The sequence below is a fragment of the Pteropus vampyrus genome, unplaced genomic scaffold (genome assembly GCF_000151845.1).
Source record: "Pteropus vampyrus isolate Shadow unplaced genomic scaffold, Pvam_2.0 Scaffold137, whole genome shotgun sequence".
Lineage (NCBI taxonomy): Eukaryota > Metazoa > Chordata > Mammalia > Chiroptera > Pteropodidae > Pteropus > Pteropus vampyrus.
The window spans coordinates 1418234-1438701 of record NW_011888918.1 but is presented as its reverse complement, the minus strand read 5'-3'; the positions used below and the strand labels follow the sequence as shown (position 1 = coordinate 1438701).

Here is a 20468-nt window from a genome sequence, read left to right as displayed (position 1 = left end):
ATCTCCCCTACTCAGCTTCAGGCTGGTTTTTAGAATTATTCTATTAAGTGAAGCATGCTGTTTCCTTCTCCCTGCCCTGTCAGCAGAGCTCTAAGAACCCTTGAAGGAGCAGCGTGGGGAAGGGAATCTTTTGAGAAGAACCAAATGATGGGAGAATATACACCTTATGCTCTGCCCCAGTAGGGGTCCCTTGGTGCTGACATACCTGCTCTAACCATCGGAGACATCCTGTGCTTGCCAGAGTCCACGGTGGCACCACTGGAAGGGGTGCTGGAGCAAGACTTGTTGTCGCCCTTCTTCTTCTTATCTTTCTTATACCCAGAGAAGACCGACTTCCACAAGGACCGGGGCTTGGAGGCTGCTTCCTCCAGGTTTGGGCTGGGCTTCTCCGGGGGCCGGCCCTCACCTTTGGACTTCCTCTCCTTCTTGTTTCTGCGGGGGGAGAAGAGTGATGATCTCTTCTTGCTCTTTCCACTGGAACCCTCAGATGAGGTGACTGAACCGTCTGGGCCCCCTGAGTCCGACGGAGGGAAGATCTCCTCACTAGTGGCTTCATGCCTCAGGGTGGGCTCGTCTGGGCCTTTGTGGATTGGGTATTCAGGGGACTCGAGACTGAGGACTTTGCCCTTGGAGGGTACTGAGGAGGCTTTGTGGGAAGTGCCTCCTGGGGGCCTGGTGGTCCCAGCTGTCATCTCCATCTCCTTCATCTGACTCAGCTGTTTGGCCATGGCATCTCTCAGTGCCTGGCTCTTCACGGACTTCTCCCTGGCGCGCATGCGCTCCTCAGCCAGCTCCTTGGCTTGGGGAGAGACTACAGGCAGCCCTCTCTTCTGTGGTTGGATCCCACTCTCCAGAGTAGGCAACCTACCACTTTCCTTGGCTAGGGGTGGGTGGAGAGGCTTTTCTGAGCGGAGCAAGCAGGAAGGGGGTGTGAAGAACTTCTCTTGCAGACTTGAGTCTTCGGTCTTGTCATCATATGTATCCTCCACATCATCAGCAAAAGGGATCTCGTCTACACTCTCTACAAATGACTTTCGCACCTCCTCCCGGGGAGGCTTGGCAGGTTCTCGGAGGGGCCGCATAAAGGTGGCAGGTGGAGGGGGTGGGGTCACAGAGGCCTTGGGCTTGGTTTCCTTGTGCTCATATGTCTGATACAGCTTCCTTCGAAGAGTTGCAGGCTCCTCGTCCTGGGGTGGGGGTGGGGGCGGGCTCGAGGGTGGAGTGAGCATGGTGGAGTCTGAGGTGTTGAAGCTCTGGCTGCCCAAGGTCTTCATGTTGGAGGAGCTCCCGTGAAGGCCCAGCCCAGAGCTGCTGGACAGGTCTCTCTGCTCCTCGTGGGAGCTTTTCAGCTCTCTGTCAGACGGGGACTTAGGGGACGGCAGGGAGGACTGGTCGCCATTCAACTTTGCCAGGCCCAGTCTCTTAGGAGCAGGTGGAGGTTTTAGAAGATGGAGCCCCTCACCCTGGGGGTACTTCTCAACTGAATAGGATTTTAGGGACACTGGCTTAAAGGCAGGTGACGGGAAGCTGGGCTCTGGCCCCTTGCTCCGATCCACGGGTGTGAGGCCGAGGCTGCGGCGGATTTCGGCACTCTTCATCCAGAACTCCGCCACCAGGTCGTTCCGCTTCAGGGCCTCGTCCATTGCAAGCGGGCTGCCGAGACCGTCCTTGGCATCCCCTTGGTTCTTCAAGGGGAGAGGGGATAGGGGAGTGGATGCTTTGGCTGGAACAGGCTGGAAGCATATGGGGGACTTGGTGGGGGATGGGACAGTGGCCTCAGAGGAAGGCTGAGGCTGGGAGCAAATGGGGAGCTGGGTGGGCGTGGCAGTGGAGGTGGCCAACGGGGACAGGCCCTGTGAAGTAACGGGGGAGGTAGGTGTCATGGCTTCTGGCAGAGCCACCGGCTGCGACCGGATGGGAGAATGCAGGGCTTTCTGATCAGTGGGAGCTTCGGTTCTGGGGACCAAATGTTCAGGGAAAAGGTGCTCCTCAGGGGATTTCACCTTGGTAGCCACAGAGGTATGAGGGATTCGCGCTCCCTATAGAAAACAAAGACAGATGGAAGCTGCTTAAAAGGCAGAGATTTAATAGGCAGCAGCAAAGATTCCTTAGGGAGTTTTCTCTCTCAAAAGGCCTGTGCTTATTAAAATAAATTCCTCTCTCTGTCCTCTAAGCTATTATTCAAATGGTACCAGGAGAACCTTTCTCACTTTCTGCAATTTTTAGAATCACTCTACTTAGTTCAACAGACTGAGCTTTCAGGGTTTGGTCCATCTCAAACACATCCTATACTCTAAATGCACTGAAGTGAATGCTGGCCAGAGGATACTAATGAATTCAGCTCTTACTTTCCCACCATCAGCCCCAAGGGCTCCAAGATTTCTGATGTATGAATATAGTGGCCAACATTGTAAGAAGATTTAAAGCAGGTATTTTTTGCTGTCTGTATTATAAACTGTCCTCCCCAGGAAGCTCAAAGATTCAGATATTCCCGCATGAATCCTTATACCGCCCCGTCCATACATCTCAGTAAAGGTTCCCCATTTTACAGATGAAATCACCAAATTCATCTTGCTTCTTAAAATCCCAAAGAACAAATCAAGCAGACCCAGTCTTGAGTTTAGACCTCCCTCCTTGATCTCTCCTCCAGAAAGTCTTCCAAAACATGTTCCATGGAACATATTGTTACTAGCTATTTACATAGCATTCTCCAATGTGTGGTTCACATACCACTGGTAATGTGGATACATATCTTTAATTTTAAAAGTCATAATTCATTTTAACATAATAAATAAATGTACTTATCATATTGAACCAATGATTGCACAGATATTGTTGCTTTAACTAAAAAAAAGTTTTTAAAACAGTGGTATATGGACATGACAGAAAGAAACACAGTAGAAGGATGACTCAGGTTTGGAGTTGGTACAGAGCAGAGTTAGGGAGATGCTGCCCAAACTGCCTCAGTCTGGTGAGGACTGAGCTGGAACACCAAGGCCACTCCTGTTCTCAACAGCCCCACTTAGCAAAAAGAAAAAAAAAAAAAAAGAGGCTCACATAAAGGGCCTTAAAATGAAATCAACATGTCCACTCAGGGTTCCATCAGCTCTGTCTCTGACAGTGAGCCCATACACTTACCTCTGCCATGGGGCTGTGGACTGGGGAGAACAGAACAGCCTGCTCTACAGGGGACCAGGTGGGACTGGAGACTCGGGAGGGATCTGAAAAGAAGAGACACAAGATTGATAAGAGGAAACACTCCGCTCCCACTGAAGGCACCTCTCCCAGCCAGCTCCACAGTGAGGGAGCACCTGCAGAGACTGAAAGGAAAGCAAAGGGAACATCCTTCCCCAGGGCACCCCATATGCAACTTCTGCTCTTGTCAGGAGTGCTGGCTTTTTGTCATGTGTATGGTCTGTGTTCGAAGCTTTGAGATGTACCTTGTACCTTTTTATACCTCAAATAACATACAGAGAGGGGCTGTGAGTACAGCCATGTGCAGGGCCCATGCACAGTGACGGGGAGGAGGCCATTTGGAAGCCAGCGTGTAGTGTGCAGGCTCTGCTCGAGGACCTATGCCCTTGGTGCCACTCGTCTTCACGTGGCTCTCACTAGGAATTCTGGGAGTGGCTTCTCCTGCAATAGTGGACCCACCTCTCTCTTGGCGCCATGCTGCGACAGAGGGTTGCTCTTCCTCATTTTCTGAGACCCTCAGCTGTAGCTCCGCTTCGGCATCTGATGGGACATCAACAGACCAGTGCTGATCTGGCAGAGGGAAGGGAGAACACAAAACTCATGTTAGGCCGTGTTCCTTTCCAGTCTCCTGCCTTCCTTGGAGAACAGCACAACGACTGCAGGCCTGGATCTGGCTCCTTACCCCAGCTGGGCCTTTCCTGATGGTCCCCACCCAGGTTCTCACACTTGGCCAAAGCACATCATCCTCTGCAACTCTCTTCAAAGCCCATGGTGCTCCACTTTCTTTTGCAATACAGCCAGATGACGTGACAGGCCACGACAGGAAGCAGCACACTGGGCATGCCTGTGGCGGGGCAGGACTTGCTTCCTGGGCCCACTGCCCGTGTTTCTCTCTTGTTAGCACTTCCCGGCCCTGCCACCCCAACACCAGTCAAGGCCTCTGCTGCCTCACAATCTTGCCTGAACTATTCTCATTTTTCCCAGCCTAGTCTCTGCTCCTTGTTTCCCAACAAACCAGACTATGATTCTTAAAATACCATCTCCTTGTACCTAGCTTTCAGAGAGCATTTGCTCAGTTTCTGAACCACAACTATGAATGCAGGCTTTGTCAAATGGTAGCTTATGGGTGGGTGAAATTACACACATTCAAGTTAATGGCAGAATAAGGAACGAACCAGAACAGCAGTTGGCTGCTTCCCCTGAGCTCCCTGCTTCTGTTTAATGTGTACTGTTTTTATCTCTCCTGAGTTCAAAGCACTCTGACCTGTCCCCCAGTGGAGAACAAAAAGGTAACCATGAAGGTGGAGAGGGGAGGCGCTGGGGACCCCCATACCATCATCCAGCTCAGCACCAGTGTCCCCAGTGTCCCCATTCTCTGCTGCCTCCCCTTCTATCTCTGCTGGTTCCGAGTCCACATCTTCCTCCAGGTCATTCTCATCAAATGGGACTGTAAAGCAGAAACAGTCAAAGGAAGGAAGAAAAGGAAAGACAGAAGGACAGGCAGACTGCCTTTGCAGGTGGGAAAGCTACAGTAGTGCTTCTCCCATGGCCATGATATGAAGGCCACCAAGAGAAGCGAGAGGAAAAACTCTGAAGTATTTGGATTTAGACCCAAAGGTGGACCCTAAGGTGAAGTCAGTCAGACCTGGGCCCTTTCTAAATACCTGAGACTAGCATTTCTTGGCAAGCCGGGCCAAGTGGAAGGGGAAGAGCAGCTTAAGTCCAGTCATTTTCCTCTTCCTCAAGAGGCTGCTGTAAGAGCCCTGATTTGAGAAGGACAGAAGGGAAAAAGCTGCTTCTCCAGGCCCAGGCCCGGCAGGCATTCAGCTGTAAAATCAGCAGCAACAGCTTACAGGCTAAGCACTGTGTTGACCGCTTCACATGTCACGAGTCATTTAATACAATTAGAGGGACCATTTCTAATTCCTATCAGTGAGAAAACTGAGGCCCAGACAGCTTAGGTAACTTATCATGGTCACACTGCTCAATCTAGCAGTTGCAGTGTTATGTGTAGGTGAAATCTCTGTTGGAGGAGTGACCAACAAAACTGCCCAGTGCCCCATGCCTCCCTTTCAAGTGGCAGAGGTGGCAGCTTTGCTTGGATTAATTTAGAGAAAATACTTTTCTAAAGCATAATGGAAAAGGTGAGGGGATATGTAAAGTTCATTTACTGGACTCATTTTACAGTGCTGCAAAATGAGGCAAAGCTCTAATCAACTTCACTTTTCCTGAGAAGGAACCAGCCCTAAATACACACACACACACACACACACACACACACCCACTCACTCACTCACTCACTCACTCACTGTCTTCTCCCAGCCTCTGCAAACTAAGAACTCACACTAACAGTCTGGAGTAAGAGAAAGCAAATAAGAAAGCAACGAGCACTGCTTTAAAGGATGCTGTGAAATACCAGTGCTACCCAAGACTAACAGTATCCATTTGTCAGGGTTCCTAAGAGCTTCTCTAGGGTTCTAAGCATAGCCATCTTCATATCATACTTAAACATTTTCATTTCAGGAAAAGAAGTTATGCTCTAGTTTGCATATACAAGAGCCTGAGGATCAAAGCTCAAGGGAGGATGGTTGGCAGAGGAACTTGCTGTGGCACAGCTGGATGGACTTCTTACAAGGCTGTGCTGATGCAAAGGCAATGACCAGGTCAATGTCTCCTCACAGGCCAGCTTCGTGAATCTGCAGTGAGTGTGGCACAAACACTGAGAGTAGCCACTGAGGTCAGTGTACAATGAAAATCAAAGAAGTGCCCGCCTTTGAGGGGGCGAGGAGAGAGGGAAGAAGCACCTTGATGATGCTGGTAATGTTTTATTTCTTGGCGCAGGTGGTAGTTACATGAGTTTTTGCTTTTAATAATTCCTTAAGTTATATACTCTTCTAACCGCCCCTTGTGTATACTGACCTTACTAAAACTAAGGTGCTGGTTCACATCTAGTTTTGGAGAACTGTACGAAAGAGGTTTGGAATAACAGTCCAGGTTCCGGGGAGAGATGGGAGAGTTCCAAGACAAGTTCTAGGCTGGCAAATAGCTAATGTCACATTCCTTCTCTGAGATAGCACAGCAGACCATGAAGCTGGCAATGCCAAGATACTTTCTATATGACAGTAGCATCTTCTGGGAAAATACTGGGGGAAACTATGCAAATATTTCCACAGGCTCAAAACTTCTGTATGGTAATACTACAGTTGGTCACTCAAGAAAGTCTGTTCATCAATGCCAGGGAGTAGGACTTCTGAGGCACAAACAAGTCTCTGTGCTCCTTCCACCTGAGCTTTCTGTCTCAAGAGTGAGTTCTTTGTTGCACTACACCATTGCCGAGAAGGCTGGCAGACACCTCTCCTCCTCAAGATTCTTTCTCCTTTGTAGCCATCCCAACCCAGTGAGAAGAGAGCTTGGATCTGTTGTAGAGAGGGCTTATTGTGCCAACATGTATGCTGGGAAGGCTGTGTGAGTGCCTGGGTATTGAGGGGGCAATTTTGCATGGTTGTTGGCAAATATACAGGAAGCAAGCACAGAGGATACTAAGGCCCAGGATGCCCAGTGCACAAGGCACATTGCACCAGATCGGCCTCATTCCAGTCCTGGCCCCTTGCCCTCATGTGCTTCTAATTAAGAATCTCTACTAAGAACTGTTTACTGGGGAGTCAAAAGGGTGAGAAGCCTACAGTCTACAGGAGCACTCTGAGAGGAACAATTGTCAAAATTATCCAAAACAAACAAATGAGGAATATCAACACAGCAGTAGCAGATGTTGAAAGAGATGCAGCTTGAGGGATGGAACTGGGGGATTAAATCCAAGTTAAGATGGAGTGCAGGGTGCTAGAAGCTGCCGCACACTACAGAAGCCAGGAATCGCTGCCACACTTAGCTCTTGGTTTATCTCAGCTGCCAGCTAGGAAGTCCTGACACCTTAGCCTTGTCCAACCATCCTGGGGACACAAACTAACTAGGAGAGTGTGACCAGCAGTTTCTGTTCACAGAGCTAAGGGCTCTCCCTGTGGCTCTGTGGGCAGGTACCTCCTGACTGTGTGCTAGTGTCCATTCACCCAGCTGCCTATGAGGGCAATGAGTTGACCTGGTAAGAGGCTGGTGGCAAGATCCATGAGCTCCAATTTTGCCCAATCCAGGAGTAACCGCTGGGACAGTGGTTCTTATGAGGGGCACTACTACCCTTCTTCGACAGGTATCTGGTATTATGCAGAGGCGTTTGGGTTGTTCTATAACTGGGGGGGGGGGGGGTGTCTACACTACTGACATTTGAAGAGCAGAGGCCAAGGATGTTGAATGTCTTTGCAAAGAACTGTCATGTCCCAAATGCCAGGAACCCCTTTGAAGGGGAATGCCTCTCCAGAAAAGTTTAGGAAAGACAGCCAAGGCTTCTCAGCTACTTCTTGGCTTAAGTACTTAAAGAGATACATGCACCTCAGTCCGAAGAACCAGCTGATGCTATATCTGGTTATGTCCAGCCTGTCCCTCTCTTTAGCTGAACATCTGCCAACCCTCTGCATTCCCCTTTTTACTGATAAGTTTTCCACAAGTTGCCCTGAGTATCGCCTCCTTCTCTTATACTTCGGTAGGTTTGTGGAATATTAACTGACTCCTCTACTTTCACTCTCAATTTCTACAGACTTTAGATCTCAGTGCTAAAAATGTTCCTTTAGCTTTGGCCTTTACCACTATTAATTAAAATAAATGTTTGCTTCTGTTCTGTCTATACTATTGCTTGCCTCTGGTCTTCCCTGAAAGGGTGTGGGGTATGTGTCTTGTCCATGCAAAGATGGGCTGCCTGAGTGAGGCATGCATGTGCCCCCACCCTCCGCCCTCGGCATGCACTAGCAGCAGGACCAGAATTCTAGTGTTAAGGTATCAGCACAGCTGCCGAGAGAGAGTTGTTATGGTGAGCAGGGAGAGAACAAACATCACCAGACTACCTCCGGAGACCGTCTCCAGCCAGGCCTGCACTGCTGCACGGCGTATGGAAGGAAGGTCAGGCACTGAATTTAAAACAGATGATAAATACAAAGTTACACAGGAATAAATGTTCCCAGTGAGGAGAGTCAAGTCCAAAACAGAAGGAAAACTGAGATGATGTTAACAGCCAGAGGCCCGTTCGGCACTGAGGAGGGAACCAGTCCCATTGCGAGCCTATGTGATAGGTATTCGGGATGAAGAAAAGAGGAAAAACACAGCGAGGGTCAATATGGGCTTACAGCTGCAGAGCTCGCCCCAACTTACAGGCCAGTCTGAGGCCCCTGGTCAGCAGGGTCTCTCTCCTCCATTCCTGCTGAGCTTCGGGGTATATTTATATTGCTGCAAAAGTAGTTAAGAGGTTGGTCCTGCCTATAGGTGAAGAATTGGGGTTGGGGAGGATCGAATGCTCACATTAAAGGCTGCTTCATGAATGCAGGTACCACTGCCTTGTATACTCAGAGCCTTGTGGGGTGCGTGACTCTAATGGTCACTGAATGGAAACAAAGATATGTGAGTGAGAGACATAAGTTGATGGTACCAAAGTGCTGTATCTGGAATACAGGTACGCTGAGGATGGAAGGTGTGAGAATGACATGCAGCCACCCTCAATTCTTGATTTTTTTTTTTACTACCTGCTATTTCTTAAAAGAAGCCAAAATAAGGTTCATTTTTATTCTACTGTGGAATATAGATCATCTCACCTACAACCTAGAGCTGGAAATTATGTCAGGTACTTCAGAGGCCTCCTTGAGATACATCTCTTCTTAAAACTTCGTTTCCATTCAAACTATGCTCCCCCTTCCCCCATCCTGCCGATGCATTCACATCCAGACATACTCCATGAAGACAGCACCAGAACATTCTACCAAGTGGAGAAAGAGTAACCCTGCCTAATAATATGAGGGGAAAAACGCAAATTCTTGGTTTTCTTAAGATCAAGTTCATCTTACTACTTTGCATCAGTGGCCAAAGAGCCCATAAGCTCTTAACCCACAGAGAACTTTACATATCCTCAAGAAAAAGCCTAGGTCATGGTTAACATCAGGAAAATGAAATGTTCTGTCAGCTCTTACTTTTGATCAAACTGATGGCTTTGACCCTAACAGAAAAGTTCTTTGCAACGAAAGAGGGTGCAGGGATGGAAGATGCTCCTGGGGGCACCAGGACCTTGGATCCTGAAGCAGTTACCTCTAGAAGTAGAGGACTCAGAGGTCGGTACCATTCGCTCCTCCTCCTCTTTCTCACGAACATGCGTCCAGTGCACGTCAGCCTGGATCTCCAAGGGATCGGCTGCGTTTATGATCTGCTGTAGCCTCTGGCTCCCGGCTACTGTACCAGGTTTGAGGGGTGAAGGAGATGAGGAAGGGAAAGATGATGGGGAGGAAGGAAGGAGAAAATAAACAGTCAAGGGAAGGAAGGGATGAAACACCACAGGAAAGGAAACAAAGAAAAGTTATCATTTTTGCCAGGATCAGTTAGAATAGGAAAGAGGCAAAAACTGAGAATATGCATACATACACAGACACACGATAGGCGATTTCTACTCATCCAACTGCATTTCAAGTTTCACATACACTGTTCATTTCAATGAGAATCATACATTCAACTCCAATGCAGAAAGAACTTTCCTTTCTGATACTCTTCACATGACTGCATTTGAGGGATCCAAATGTCCAGTCAGGAAAAAAGAGCAGGTTACAACTGGCCTCGCTGTCCCTCAGGAGGTCATGAGTACTTAGCTGTTACCCAGCACAGTGGGAGATCGCTGAGGATGCACCGTTCATGCCCCTTCTGTTGGACACACAGCAAGGTGCTGCTATCTGCCATGTTGACAGCTTCTCCTTTGCGATTTGAATCAAGTAACGAGAGGGGTGGGATGGGACAGTGTCATTCTGCCATGAGACAGCCAGTTCACACAGGACAGAAATTTACTTTCTTGGTACTTTGGTTTTTATCCACTGCAGCTAGAGAGAAAAAGATCTCCCTCCACAATAGGCCTCATGCTGCATGCTGGTCTATGGCAGGGACAGCGACAGGGACAGGATGGAGTTAGGGGAGGCAGGGCTAGGAGAGGAAGCAGAGCTCTATCCTGTAGATTCCCAAAGCTTTGGCAGTTCACTGGAAGAAATAAGACAACACCTCTGTTTTTTCCAAGGTCAAAGCCTTTTTTCTTAAAACCCCACTTGGTGCCCTGCTGATCCCCTCTGGACACAACATCTAGTTTCTTAGCTAAATGAGAACTCACCAGTGGCTCCTTCAGATTATTCTTGCAGTCAGAGCCCAGGGGATCTGCATGCAGCCGCTACCCTGTGGGCTCCCTATAATCAGTGTGTGGACCATGCCATACAGTTCGGTTAAAACAAAGGAACAGCCAGCAACTTAGGGGAGAACACTACAGAAGGGAGGATGGCTTTTCGATAAGCAAGAGCAGGTGCCACCTGATCTGAAGGACTCGGGTTTCCGATGGGAGCCCACTCTCAACAACCTAGATGGACAATCTGCTTTGGCTTCATTACTATAACGACAACTTCTTAATTTTCAAGCAACAGGGAATGTGATATGGGTAGAAAGCGCCAATACAATCACCAAATGTGGATGTGGGCACTAACACCGTGTGCAATGCAGGGCTGCTGGTCGCTACAGATTCATGGATTTTTTCTAAGGTCAGCTGGCCTTTATGGTGCTGCATGGGGCTGAATCACAGCAAAGTCACCAAATGTCTTATGACTAAAGAAAATAAGTCAAAGAGAAAACACGTAGGGCCTTTCTTCATCTTCATGGCAACAAAGAGAAGAGAGGGAGTCTTCTCCCTAGATAATGTTCTGCTTCCTGTTAATAATGAAGCCTTTGGGATTTATCTGCCAGCACTTCCTCCTCTCTCAGAGAAATGTTAAAAGGCACAGTGGAGGGAGCTTCTGAGCATATGAACCACTTTTGAGAATTGTGACTGTGACATAAAATTTTCTGCATCAGAGAAAACACCAAGTGATGAAGAGAACTTGCAGCAGAACATACGAGGGGCACAGATGGGGCCACGTTTAGTAAGGCTGCTTCTGGAGACTTCTCTGACTTCCTCTTTAATCTCTTCGTCTCACATGCTATTTTGTACATGACCATATGTGAAGGTCGGGCCCAGGAATACGTGCCAAAGCCTGTCAGTGTAGCTCTATAAAATACAGATCTTTTCATGTGGGACCTGCTCTTGGAGGCAGATTTTGGATGGCTGCCAGGGAGCCAGGGTAGAAGGTGGGCAAGGGACAGAGTGGGTACCTTTACATGTACCCGAATCTTCTTTCTTTGACAGATGCTGGAGCCACTGGCCTTGCAGGAGTTCTTTGTCCCAGGGGCAATACTCCCCTTCTACAGCAGGGGAAGCCAGACACCCACAAACACAGCATCAAGAATCCCGCATGGGGATAAACAGAGAGAAAAGAGATGGAGGGAGGAAAGAGAAGAGAAAGAAGAGTTATCTTCAGCGGAAAGGCAATAACGTCCTGTCACTTTCTACACAGGTATCGAAATCCACTGCTCAAGACACCACCGGCAAGAACAAAGGCCCAGTGTTTGGCTGAATTTGTCAGTATGAGCTTCTCAAATTAAAGCTCATTCCCTGCACATTTGGTTTTCACGCCAGATCCAGGTCCAGGAAATTAAGTCTACTCGATGGAAGGCAGGGTTAACCTCTCCTGAAAAGGAAACAGGCTGTGACCCTAAGCCATGTCTGGGGCTAGAAGCTTCTGAGCATATTAATCGCCAGATAGAGACAATGATGTCTGGAATGATATAAACAAAATACCTTTCCCTGAAAGAGCTGTGAACATGCTCACCCTCTGACTAGCAGGAACGCAGCGGGCAGGGGCACCACTGGGCCAGCCATGGCATTGTAGACATAGCAAGTGGAGAAAAGAACCCAGTTCCAGCTTCTGGACTAAGAGCTTGCCTCCTTCTTGCACATAAAACACAGCGAAGAGGGAAGGACAGGACACGGAGCGAGCTGCCTCGGGGTCCTGGCCCAGCCCACATCTTCGGCAGGAAAAGTGCAGGTAGGAGAACCAGGTCTAGAGAAGCTTCTTATGGAGCCTGAGGAAGGGCCTGGCCTCTGATGTGGGCACCTCAGGGTCAGGAGGAGCAGGTCCTTCCTTCTTGCCTGCTTTGCCTCATCAGGGCCAGTGTCTCAGAGCCACACAGCTCTCCGAGACTGGCTGTATAACAGACCCTGGGATGGACCGGGCAGCCGAGCACATCTAATTCCAGGAAGAGCAGAGACAAGTGCAAGGAGTGGCAGAGCCATCTAGTGCCAACTCCACGTGGTCCAGGCTGTCCAGAACTGACTGCTCCTTTAATGGCTGGGAGGAACTGGCGCTTAAAGGCCCACGCCCTTCTCCTCCATGCCACACCCTCTTTCTCGAGAGCACACAGTGAACGGACATAGCATAGTCCTCAGGTGGACTCGGGTCTCCACCTGCCTTATTTCTTCTTTACTACTCGCCAGACCTCTGTGTAGCCAAGATGACCCAGGGAAAGAATGACTCTCTCTCTTACACAGGCAAGAAAAGGAGGCAAGTTCTTTCTCATTCACTCAAAGATACACAGAGGCAGAGATAGGGACAGAGTTGAAACATCCTGAGTCTAAATGAGAGAACATTTCAGAGCCAACCAGACCGACTCAGCACTGAACCTGACACTCCTCCTCAGGACACTGCTATGTGTCACTAACTTGGCCCCATCTAGTGGATACGTAGCTCACAGCTCCCTCTTCAGTGACAGTGGCTCTGAACTACTGAGATTCAATGCTTTGCAGCCTCCAATATTGAGGTCTAGGAGTCAGGGAATCCTCTAGAAAGCTAAATTCCCTTTCTTTATTAAAATAAATTTTATTAACTGAAACCAAAGGGAAAAAAAGAGAAAAATGAGAACGAGAAACCTAATTTAGAGGAAGTCCTCGCACTGGCCCTCTACCTTCCACTTCCAATTTCAACTCAGAATGTGCATAAGGGACACTATTCCCATTGCCAACGTTATCCTCTGCCCTTACATCCAAGAGAGCAGCAGAAAGGATGTCTTGGGCTCTGTGAGGGCATGTCCCTGTGACTCCAGCCATGGAAACCTCTGAGGCGCAGAACAGGCTGTCTCAGGGATGGACGGGGTCTGAGATAGGAGAAGAGACTGCTTGCTGACCTTCACTAGACTCCTCCTCCTCCTCCTCCTCTTCCTCCTCCTCCTCGCCGTAGTCCTCCTCGTCCTCCTCTTCCTCATACTCCTCCTCCTCGTCATTACCAGGCTCGCAGCTCTTTGAGGCCTCCAGCTCCTCTTCACTCTTTCCTTTTAGAAGAGCATGGATCCTTACAGCCTCCTTCCAAGGAACGCCACCCAGATCTGAGGTGGGCAGCGGAGGCTCCTCCTCCTCCTCCTCCATCTCGGACTCAGAACTGCTGTGGGAAACAACCATACAACCAAAGTGAGGGAATGACAAAATCGAGAAGGGGACAGTTAAAAGCCACAACCGAAAGCAAAATATCCCAGCAAAGCACCTGCTGGGCAGGAAAGGAGAGGACACCCTTGGAGAGGCTGGCCTGCTTCCCTGCCTAGGTACGACACATGAGGGTACAGGAGGAGAACAGACAGCAAGATGGCACACACACGTGCGAGCAACCTTGACATAACCCATGTGAGCAAATGGCCCATGTGGTGAGTGCTCTGTTCAGAGTCCAGTCTCATGGAGGCCCTCAGAGGCTGTAAGGCATGGATCCATTTTGATATAAACTCATGACCTCAGGAATCAAGAATGGAGAGGAAGTCTCCTTTCATTGTGATCCACTATTTGGTTTGAGGAACTCAATTCTACTTGACTCAGGTGGGTTGAAAGGCTCTTGTGAGAGCCATGGTAGGGCAGGAGGAGCCACAAGAGGCTGAATGAAGTCTTAACCACAGATTCCAAGGATGATAACAACAGTGATGACCAGCACTCATTGTGCCCTGGTGACATGCGCCATGGCACAAGACATTGCACATGGATTAGCTCATGTAATTACACCGTAACTCTAAGACACGGCTACTATGATTATCCCCATTCTCACAAACAAGGAAATGAATGTAAAGAGGCTTGGTCATTTGTGTGAAAAGTCAGGATTCCCTTTAGCATCCACACCATCTCAAGCTGTGCCCTCTTGGGTGGTTCTCCAGAAAACTAAGAGTTAAGCCACTTGCAGATGGCAGGGTGGCAAATCAGGAGGAGGATCATGAACAGGTTCCTGGCTACCTGAGTCTAAGCTCAGAAAATGGAGACCACTAATTTGGGTAGGCCCTATTATGAATGAGGCAGCCTGTTGCATGGAATTCCACTTGAAGTTCCTGGGTAGTTTTCAAGGAAAAGTGGGGAATTATGGCTTTCTGTTTTAAATTAATCCACTCATAATCACAGAGTCTCTATGTAGTCTTCTGTCCTGCCTGACCACTCCTAGATCCTACCTGCTCTGACAACTGCTGAGCAGACTGCTGGAGATGTATATCATCCAGCAATCTTTACACAGTGGAAATCTAATCCATGCTAAGACTGGCATCCTGCTCAGCAATGACTCACATAATGCCACTGCTGGAGAAGGGGTGAGGGAGGAGAGGGGTCAGGAATATTCATGGTCAGCCTTGAAGGAGGGACTTTTCCTCATGGTGTTATTCTGATGGAGGGCCAGGCCCCTCTGTGCTGGCCTGTCATCAATTTTTGAGGCGTCCTCTGTAACCTTGGCTGCCCCATCTGGAAAGCACACCTGTTTGCTCTCTCACTGACTTGTTGTTCTTTAGAGCCAGGAATGTATAAACACTAAGGACATCAGCAGATGGGCATTACACAAGCCATCGTCATTGTCTGGGGCCAAGCAATCTAGATAGCAATCAGGAAAAAACAAAACTAAAATCATAAAGTCAGTTTTCTTTTGTTTTTGGTCTCTCCCAGAGAAAATAAAAGTACTATTTCCAATGTCTCCTTGGGAAGATGCTCCCCCTCCTCTACTCCAAGGAAGGGTCATGAGCTGATGAGGCCTGAGCCAGAGTCTCTGCTTGTGTGAACCCAGAAGAATAACATAATGTCTGTTATGATCAGGTATTTCTGGCCTCCACCCCAAATCTACTGAATCAGAAACTCCAGGGGGAGGGCCCAGGAATCATCTTTCTACCAAGTGTCCCATGTGGTGTTTTCATCAGGGTAATTTGGGAAATTTTGAGCAGTGGATCTCAAAGTGTGGTGTCCAGACCACACAGTATCACTGAGAATATTTTAGAAATGCAAATCTTGGGCTCTACCTCAGACTGACTGAATCGGAAGCTGCCTGCAGTCTGTGCTTTAATGAGCCCTCCAGAGATTCTGATGCAGGTAAAGTTTGATTGGATTAGCCTTCCCTATGGCACGGTGATTTTGAGTCAAACCCAATTTCTGACAGTTAAGCTGCCTGTTTAAGGAAATACAAGATCCCTGCCCTGTCCTTCCAAGTGAGGGGCACCAGTATTGTGCTTAGAGCTAAACAGAGTAATAACACTAACAGCTCAATGGGCGCCAGACACTGTGCCAGTTTCTCTATTTGATTTAATTCTTATAACAACCCTATGAGGTGCAGTGTCTTTTGCAGATAAGGAAACTGAAACACTGAGAGCTTAAGGAACTTGCCTACAACTAGTAGGTGGTGGAGCTAGCCTTCAAGTCCAGGTTTGTCTGACTCCAAAGTCATGTTCTGAAACATCACACTGCACCACCCGCCCCCAACAAGCAGACGCCTAAGTTACGAGTTCTTTAAACTTGTAGAAAGTGATTTTCTGGGTTGGACTGGTTAATTCCTTAAAACTCTGTCATTTCTCATCTTCAAGTCTAACTCCTCATCAAGGAAGAACCGAAGGCTGAAAATGCACCTAATTCTGCTTGGTGCTGTAGAGAAGATGAAAAAAATATATGACACGCTTCCTGCCTCTCATAGCTTTCCCGCAGAAAAGAAGACAAAAATCTCTAGCTCCTTCCTCTGAGCACTTCACCTCTAAGAGACCATTTTCTTATTCCACATAGAGGCTAACGCTAGTTCTTTCTTCTTTTATGTTTTTAACTAGAATTTAAGTAAGATGGGGGCATTTATTGCACTCTTTGATGCTAACTGATTTCATATTCTGCTCTTCCTATCACATTCTGCCATAAATGCCATGATTTAGCTGCCTGGAATGCCTTTTCTACCTTATTTCAACCTGCTGCCCCATTATCTTTCACAGTTTACAAATTACAGTGGAGGAAGAGTTATTTCTACAGAAAAGAGGTCTGACCCACACTCACCCTGAGGCCAAGCCATTACCTCTTCTTTGACAATAGGATCTCCCACCCCTAACTCAGAAAGAGGACTGTCCCTCATCTGAACACAAGAAGGAGTGGTATGTCTCCATGGGTGCTCTGGGTAGAAATGCAGTTATGTGACAACAACATGCACAAAGTGATGACCGCAGAAATGCAGGTACCAAGGAGGAGGCTGCCCCAGAATGCAAGGAAGAGCTGTCTGTGAGGCCTGTCCAAGAGGCAGTTTGTTCAGAGTGCGTCTGATACCAGGGCTGAGGTGGTGGAATGCAGCTGAAAGTAGCTCTGCCCAGCAAATGCCCTCTAAAAAGCATTCTTGGAACTTAAAAAAAAAAAGCTGTTTTCTTCATCCCCACACATTTCCTTCCTCATGACTAAGAACTGTCCAGTGTGTGATCCAAACGCTCTCATGTCAATCTAAAGCCTCCACCAGTCCGGAGCCGGAGCCGTGGCAAGCAACCCCACCACGGAGGCCTTGCAGGAGAGTCTGCAGGCCAATACTGATTTCACTCATCTTTTTTTTTTTTTATCTTGTTCTCTTTCTCGTTTGCATTTTTTTAGGTGTTTCTCTTTTATATTGTTTGCCTATCTCCTTAATAATCTTCTATTGAGCACTCTGAATCCCTCTGTATTGATACTGGCAGGCCTGGGCAGGAAATGAGAATGAAGCCCTGGGGTAAAGACAGCCTCTAGGACACACATATTTTGCTCCTGTCTTTTTTTTTTTTTTAAAGCAAGGCAACCTTTGGTTGACCTCACAGATTGCAAGGACCTTGTCAGTTTACAATCCCTTGGTTTTTTTTTGTTTTTTTTTTTTTTACGCCTACAGCACCTGGTCTTCCTAGGTGGTCTCCCATCTGAGTACTAACCAGGCCCGACCCTGCTTAGCTTCTGAGATCAGACAGGATTGGGCTTGATCAGGGTAGCATGGCCATAGACTGCTCCTGTCTTTACACATAGGGAAAGACAGAAGCCCAGAGAGGTGAAGTAGCTTCCCCAGGATAACACGGCAAAAAAGTGGCTAAGTCATAACAGAAGCCCCTATTCCAACCCTGGTGTTCCTTCCGCTGAACTACCTGCCCCTAACAGCACACTGTTTCAGGTCTACTGTTGTCCCTGAGTGAGAGGATTTGCCCTCCAATATATTTATAATAGCACCAGTAATTGTAATTTTTTTGTTACCTTTTCAATGAATAGCAAAGTGTTAAGGCCATAGTAGGTCTTCAATAAATACTTACTAAATCTCTGAAATAAATCAAATGGATGGTGATCCTTACTGGCTAACAAGATAAAGAGATAATAACCTAAATGAGACAGGAGAGGAGGGATTGCCAGGCAGTGGGAAAAACAGGAAGAATCCTGGACTCGGACCCAGGAAACCTGACTTCGAATCTTAGTCAATCCCTGGTCCTAGCCTCAGTCACCAGTAGTATCTTTACCTATAAGGTGACAGGATATATGTTCTTGTCTACTTTACAGGATTCCTGTGAGGATGACCAAGTGAGGTGATGAAGATGGAAGTCCTTTGTAAATGGTCCAGCACCAAAGTAGTAACAAAGGCAGCCACCAACTATAAGTGCACACATGTGCCACGTACAGGCAGACCTCAGATATTGTGGGTTCAGTTCCACACCACTGCAATAAAGTGAGTATCACAATAAAGTGAGTCCTAATCTTTTTGCTGGAGGGTCTTGCCTTCAATTTGTAAAAAAACCACAATATCTGTGAAGCACAATACAGCAAAGTGCAATAAAACAAAGCGTACCTGTGTTGTTTTAAACACTTAACACATATTTGACCCTCAAACGAATTCTGTGAGGAAGGTAGTACTGCCCTCATTTTACAGATAAGGAAATGGAGGCAAAGAGAAGTGATATTACTTGCCTAGTGTCACAGAGCTGATAGGTGGCACAGCCAATATTCAAACCCAGGCAGTCTGGCTCAGATCTCATGCTGTTAGCAGGTGCAATGCTGCCTTCCCCGAGAAGGGCAGTATATTTATCTAGGGAAAGCCATAGGCACATGAAGCACACAGGAAAATGGGGCCTCGGCTCCCAGCACAGGCTGACCTGCTGGCCACGTCCTCCTCCGTGCCCTTGTCCAGCACGCTGCTCAGGTTGTGCTCGGCCTGCGTTTCCTCAGGTACCTCCTGCAGCTCCTCTGCCTGCTTCACAGATAGACGGTAGTTCTCCAGCTCAATCCTCTCAGGAGTGCCCCTCAGTCTCTTGGCAATGCTGGGCTCCTCCAGGCCATTCACACTTGAACCTGACAGACAAGCAAAGAAAGAAAGTTTTATGACAAACAATGGGAACTGACAATATGCCACAGGGACAATGGAGAAGGTGCAGGGAGAAAAGAGGCACCAACGGCATGAATGTCTAAGGCGGGCACCGTTCTTTCAGTGAAAGGAGGGACAGACCCACCCTGAAGGCCAGGCAGCCAGATGAGGGGTGACTGAAAGTCATCAGGTCACAGACATGACAGAGGCCAGGAGAAAACCCCGGTGTGAGAGTGGCAGAACTTCACTAAGTCGGAGAAGCAACAAGACTGCGCATCAGCCCTTTCTGGTGGGGGGCGAGGGGGGCGCGGGGCTGCTCACTCTCCTTCCTCATCCCTGTGCCCTCAGCAAAAGTAGAGGGAAGAGACAATCTAACAGTGGTGGTGACTGGGTGGGGGTGAGGGAGACTTGGGCTGGACCTTGAGGAGGCTGTTCTCATTGAAACTAAGCCCCTCTAAAGCAGCTTTCGTCAAAAAGGGAGAGTCCTTCTGGCTGCCTCTACCCTTAATCCAGGATCTAATCAAGGTTTTTATACTACTGGCCCAGTGAAGTGTCCAGGCTAGTTGCTTTGCTGAACTACTCTCACTGTGGATTTGTTCGTGTCTCTCTCATGATTAGATTTATGGTAAACACTTGTTTAATAAGAACACCATGTGGTGATGATATGCCCCTCCCACTGCACCTGGTCAGGAGGAATATAATATAGGCAGGCTGCCTCTTCCCTGGTGACACCAGCTCAACTGCTCAGTTCAGGTGATGCCCACTCATCTCTGTGTTGTAGAGACATGTTCCCCTTCGTAACTGATAAGTAAACCATGGGGTGATATGTAGAAATATAAAACTATCCTGCTCCCACCATCCTTCAACAAGTGGTTTTAGTATCCATTGATGATCTTTACCTGAGTCAATTATTACACTGGAAGGCACAAAATGGTAATTTTAAACATTCTATCATTCCTTCTCTTCTACCATTCTTTTGTAAAGAACTTCTCACATTTCTCTTTACTTTTTTGAGTACCACTATGGACTCATGGCTTCTGAAAATCTTCTATGTTGTATTTGCCCATTATTTCTCGATGGTATCCTTCAATCTAGAACAGTTTCTCTGTCTCCCTCAACACCATCACTATTTTTTTGATATACCTTATTATCTCAACATTTTTTTTCTTATTCTTTAATGTGGTCAGTGTAATATGATGTAGTGCATAGGTTTAGGGTCAGACAAATCAACACTAGATTCCATCAGTGATGGGCTGAAGGGTCTTAGGAAAATGACGTACGTACTAAGCACATTTCCTGATCTCTAAATGAGGATGATGCTCAATCTCTCGGGGCTATTTTGAACATGGAATGAAATTATATACATATGTACATGTGTATGTATGTGCGTGCCAGTTCTGTGCCCCACGCTTACTATCTTCCTCTTCTGCTTAAGCTTAATACATGGGCGGTATTCAGCAAATGTGAGTTAAATGACATATCTGATGTCCAATAAAATTTTCACCACCAATTTTTGTGTATTCTTGTGTAGGTACGATGATAAAGATGAGAAGGCTCAGAATTCCCTGATTCTAATACCATTTGAGTCTTTTCTTCCCATCATGTATACAACTGTCCTTAAATAGAAAGCAGATGAGAAAAGGAAATAAATGTGAAGCAATTACCCAAGTAAAGAGTTTTGGAGAA

The 20468-nt window shown here is 47.6% G+C and overlaps 1 protein-coding gene and 1 pseudogene across 28 annotated transcripts in view; both read right to left on the bottom strand.

The window, feature by feature from the left end:
* The window catches only part of MICAL3 (microtubule associated monooxygenase, calponin and LIM domain containing 3), a 188579-nt gene that overhangs the window by 29746 nt on the left and 138365 nt on the right, over positions 1-20468 (bottom strand). For 12 of the 28 annotated variants that reach the window (XM_011367775.2, XM_023535148.1, XM_023535160.1 and 9 more), the window contains 9 exons: positions 18574-18769; positions 13363-13616; positions 11455-11544; positions 9373-9513; positions 8145-8207; positions 4529-4642; positions 3655-3765; positions 3139-3221; positions 206-2039 (listed from right to left, as the gene is read on the bottom strand). In XM_011367775.2, coding sequence (XP_011366077.1) covers positions 206-2039; positions 3139-3221; positions 3655-3765; positions 4529-4642; positions 8145-8207; positions 9373-9513; positions 11455-11544; positions 13363-13616; positions 18574-18769 — 2886 coding nt within the window. Of the gene's footprint in view, positions 1-205; positions 2040-3138; positions 3222-3654; positions 3766-4528; positions 4643-8144; positions 8208-8500; positions 8524-9372; positions 9514-11454; positions 11545-13362; positions 13617-18573; positions 18770-20468 lie in introns of those variants that run through there. The other 16 variants (XM_023535152.1, XM_023535158.1, XM_023535167.1 and 13 more) reach the window with 12 other exon arrangements.
* LOC111744580 lies at positions 17325-17443 on the bottom strand (annotated as a pseudogene).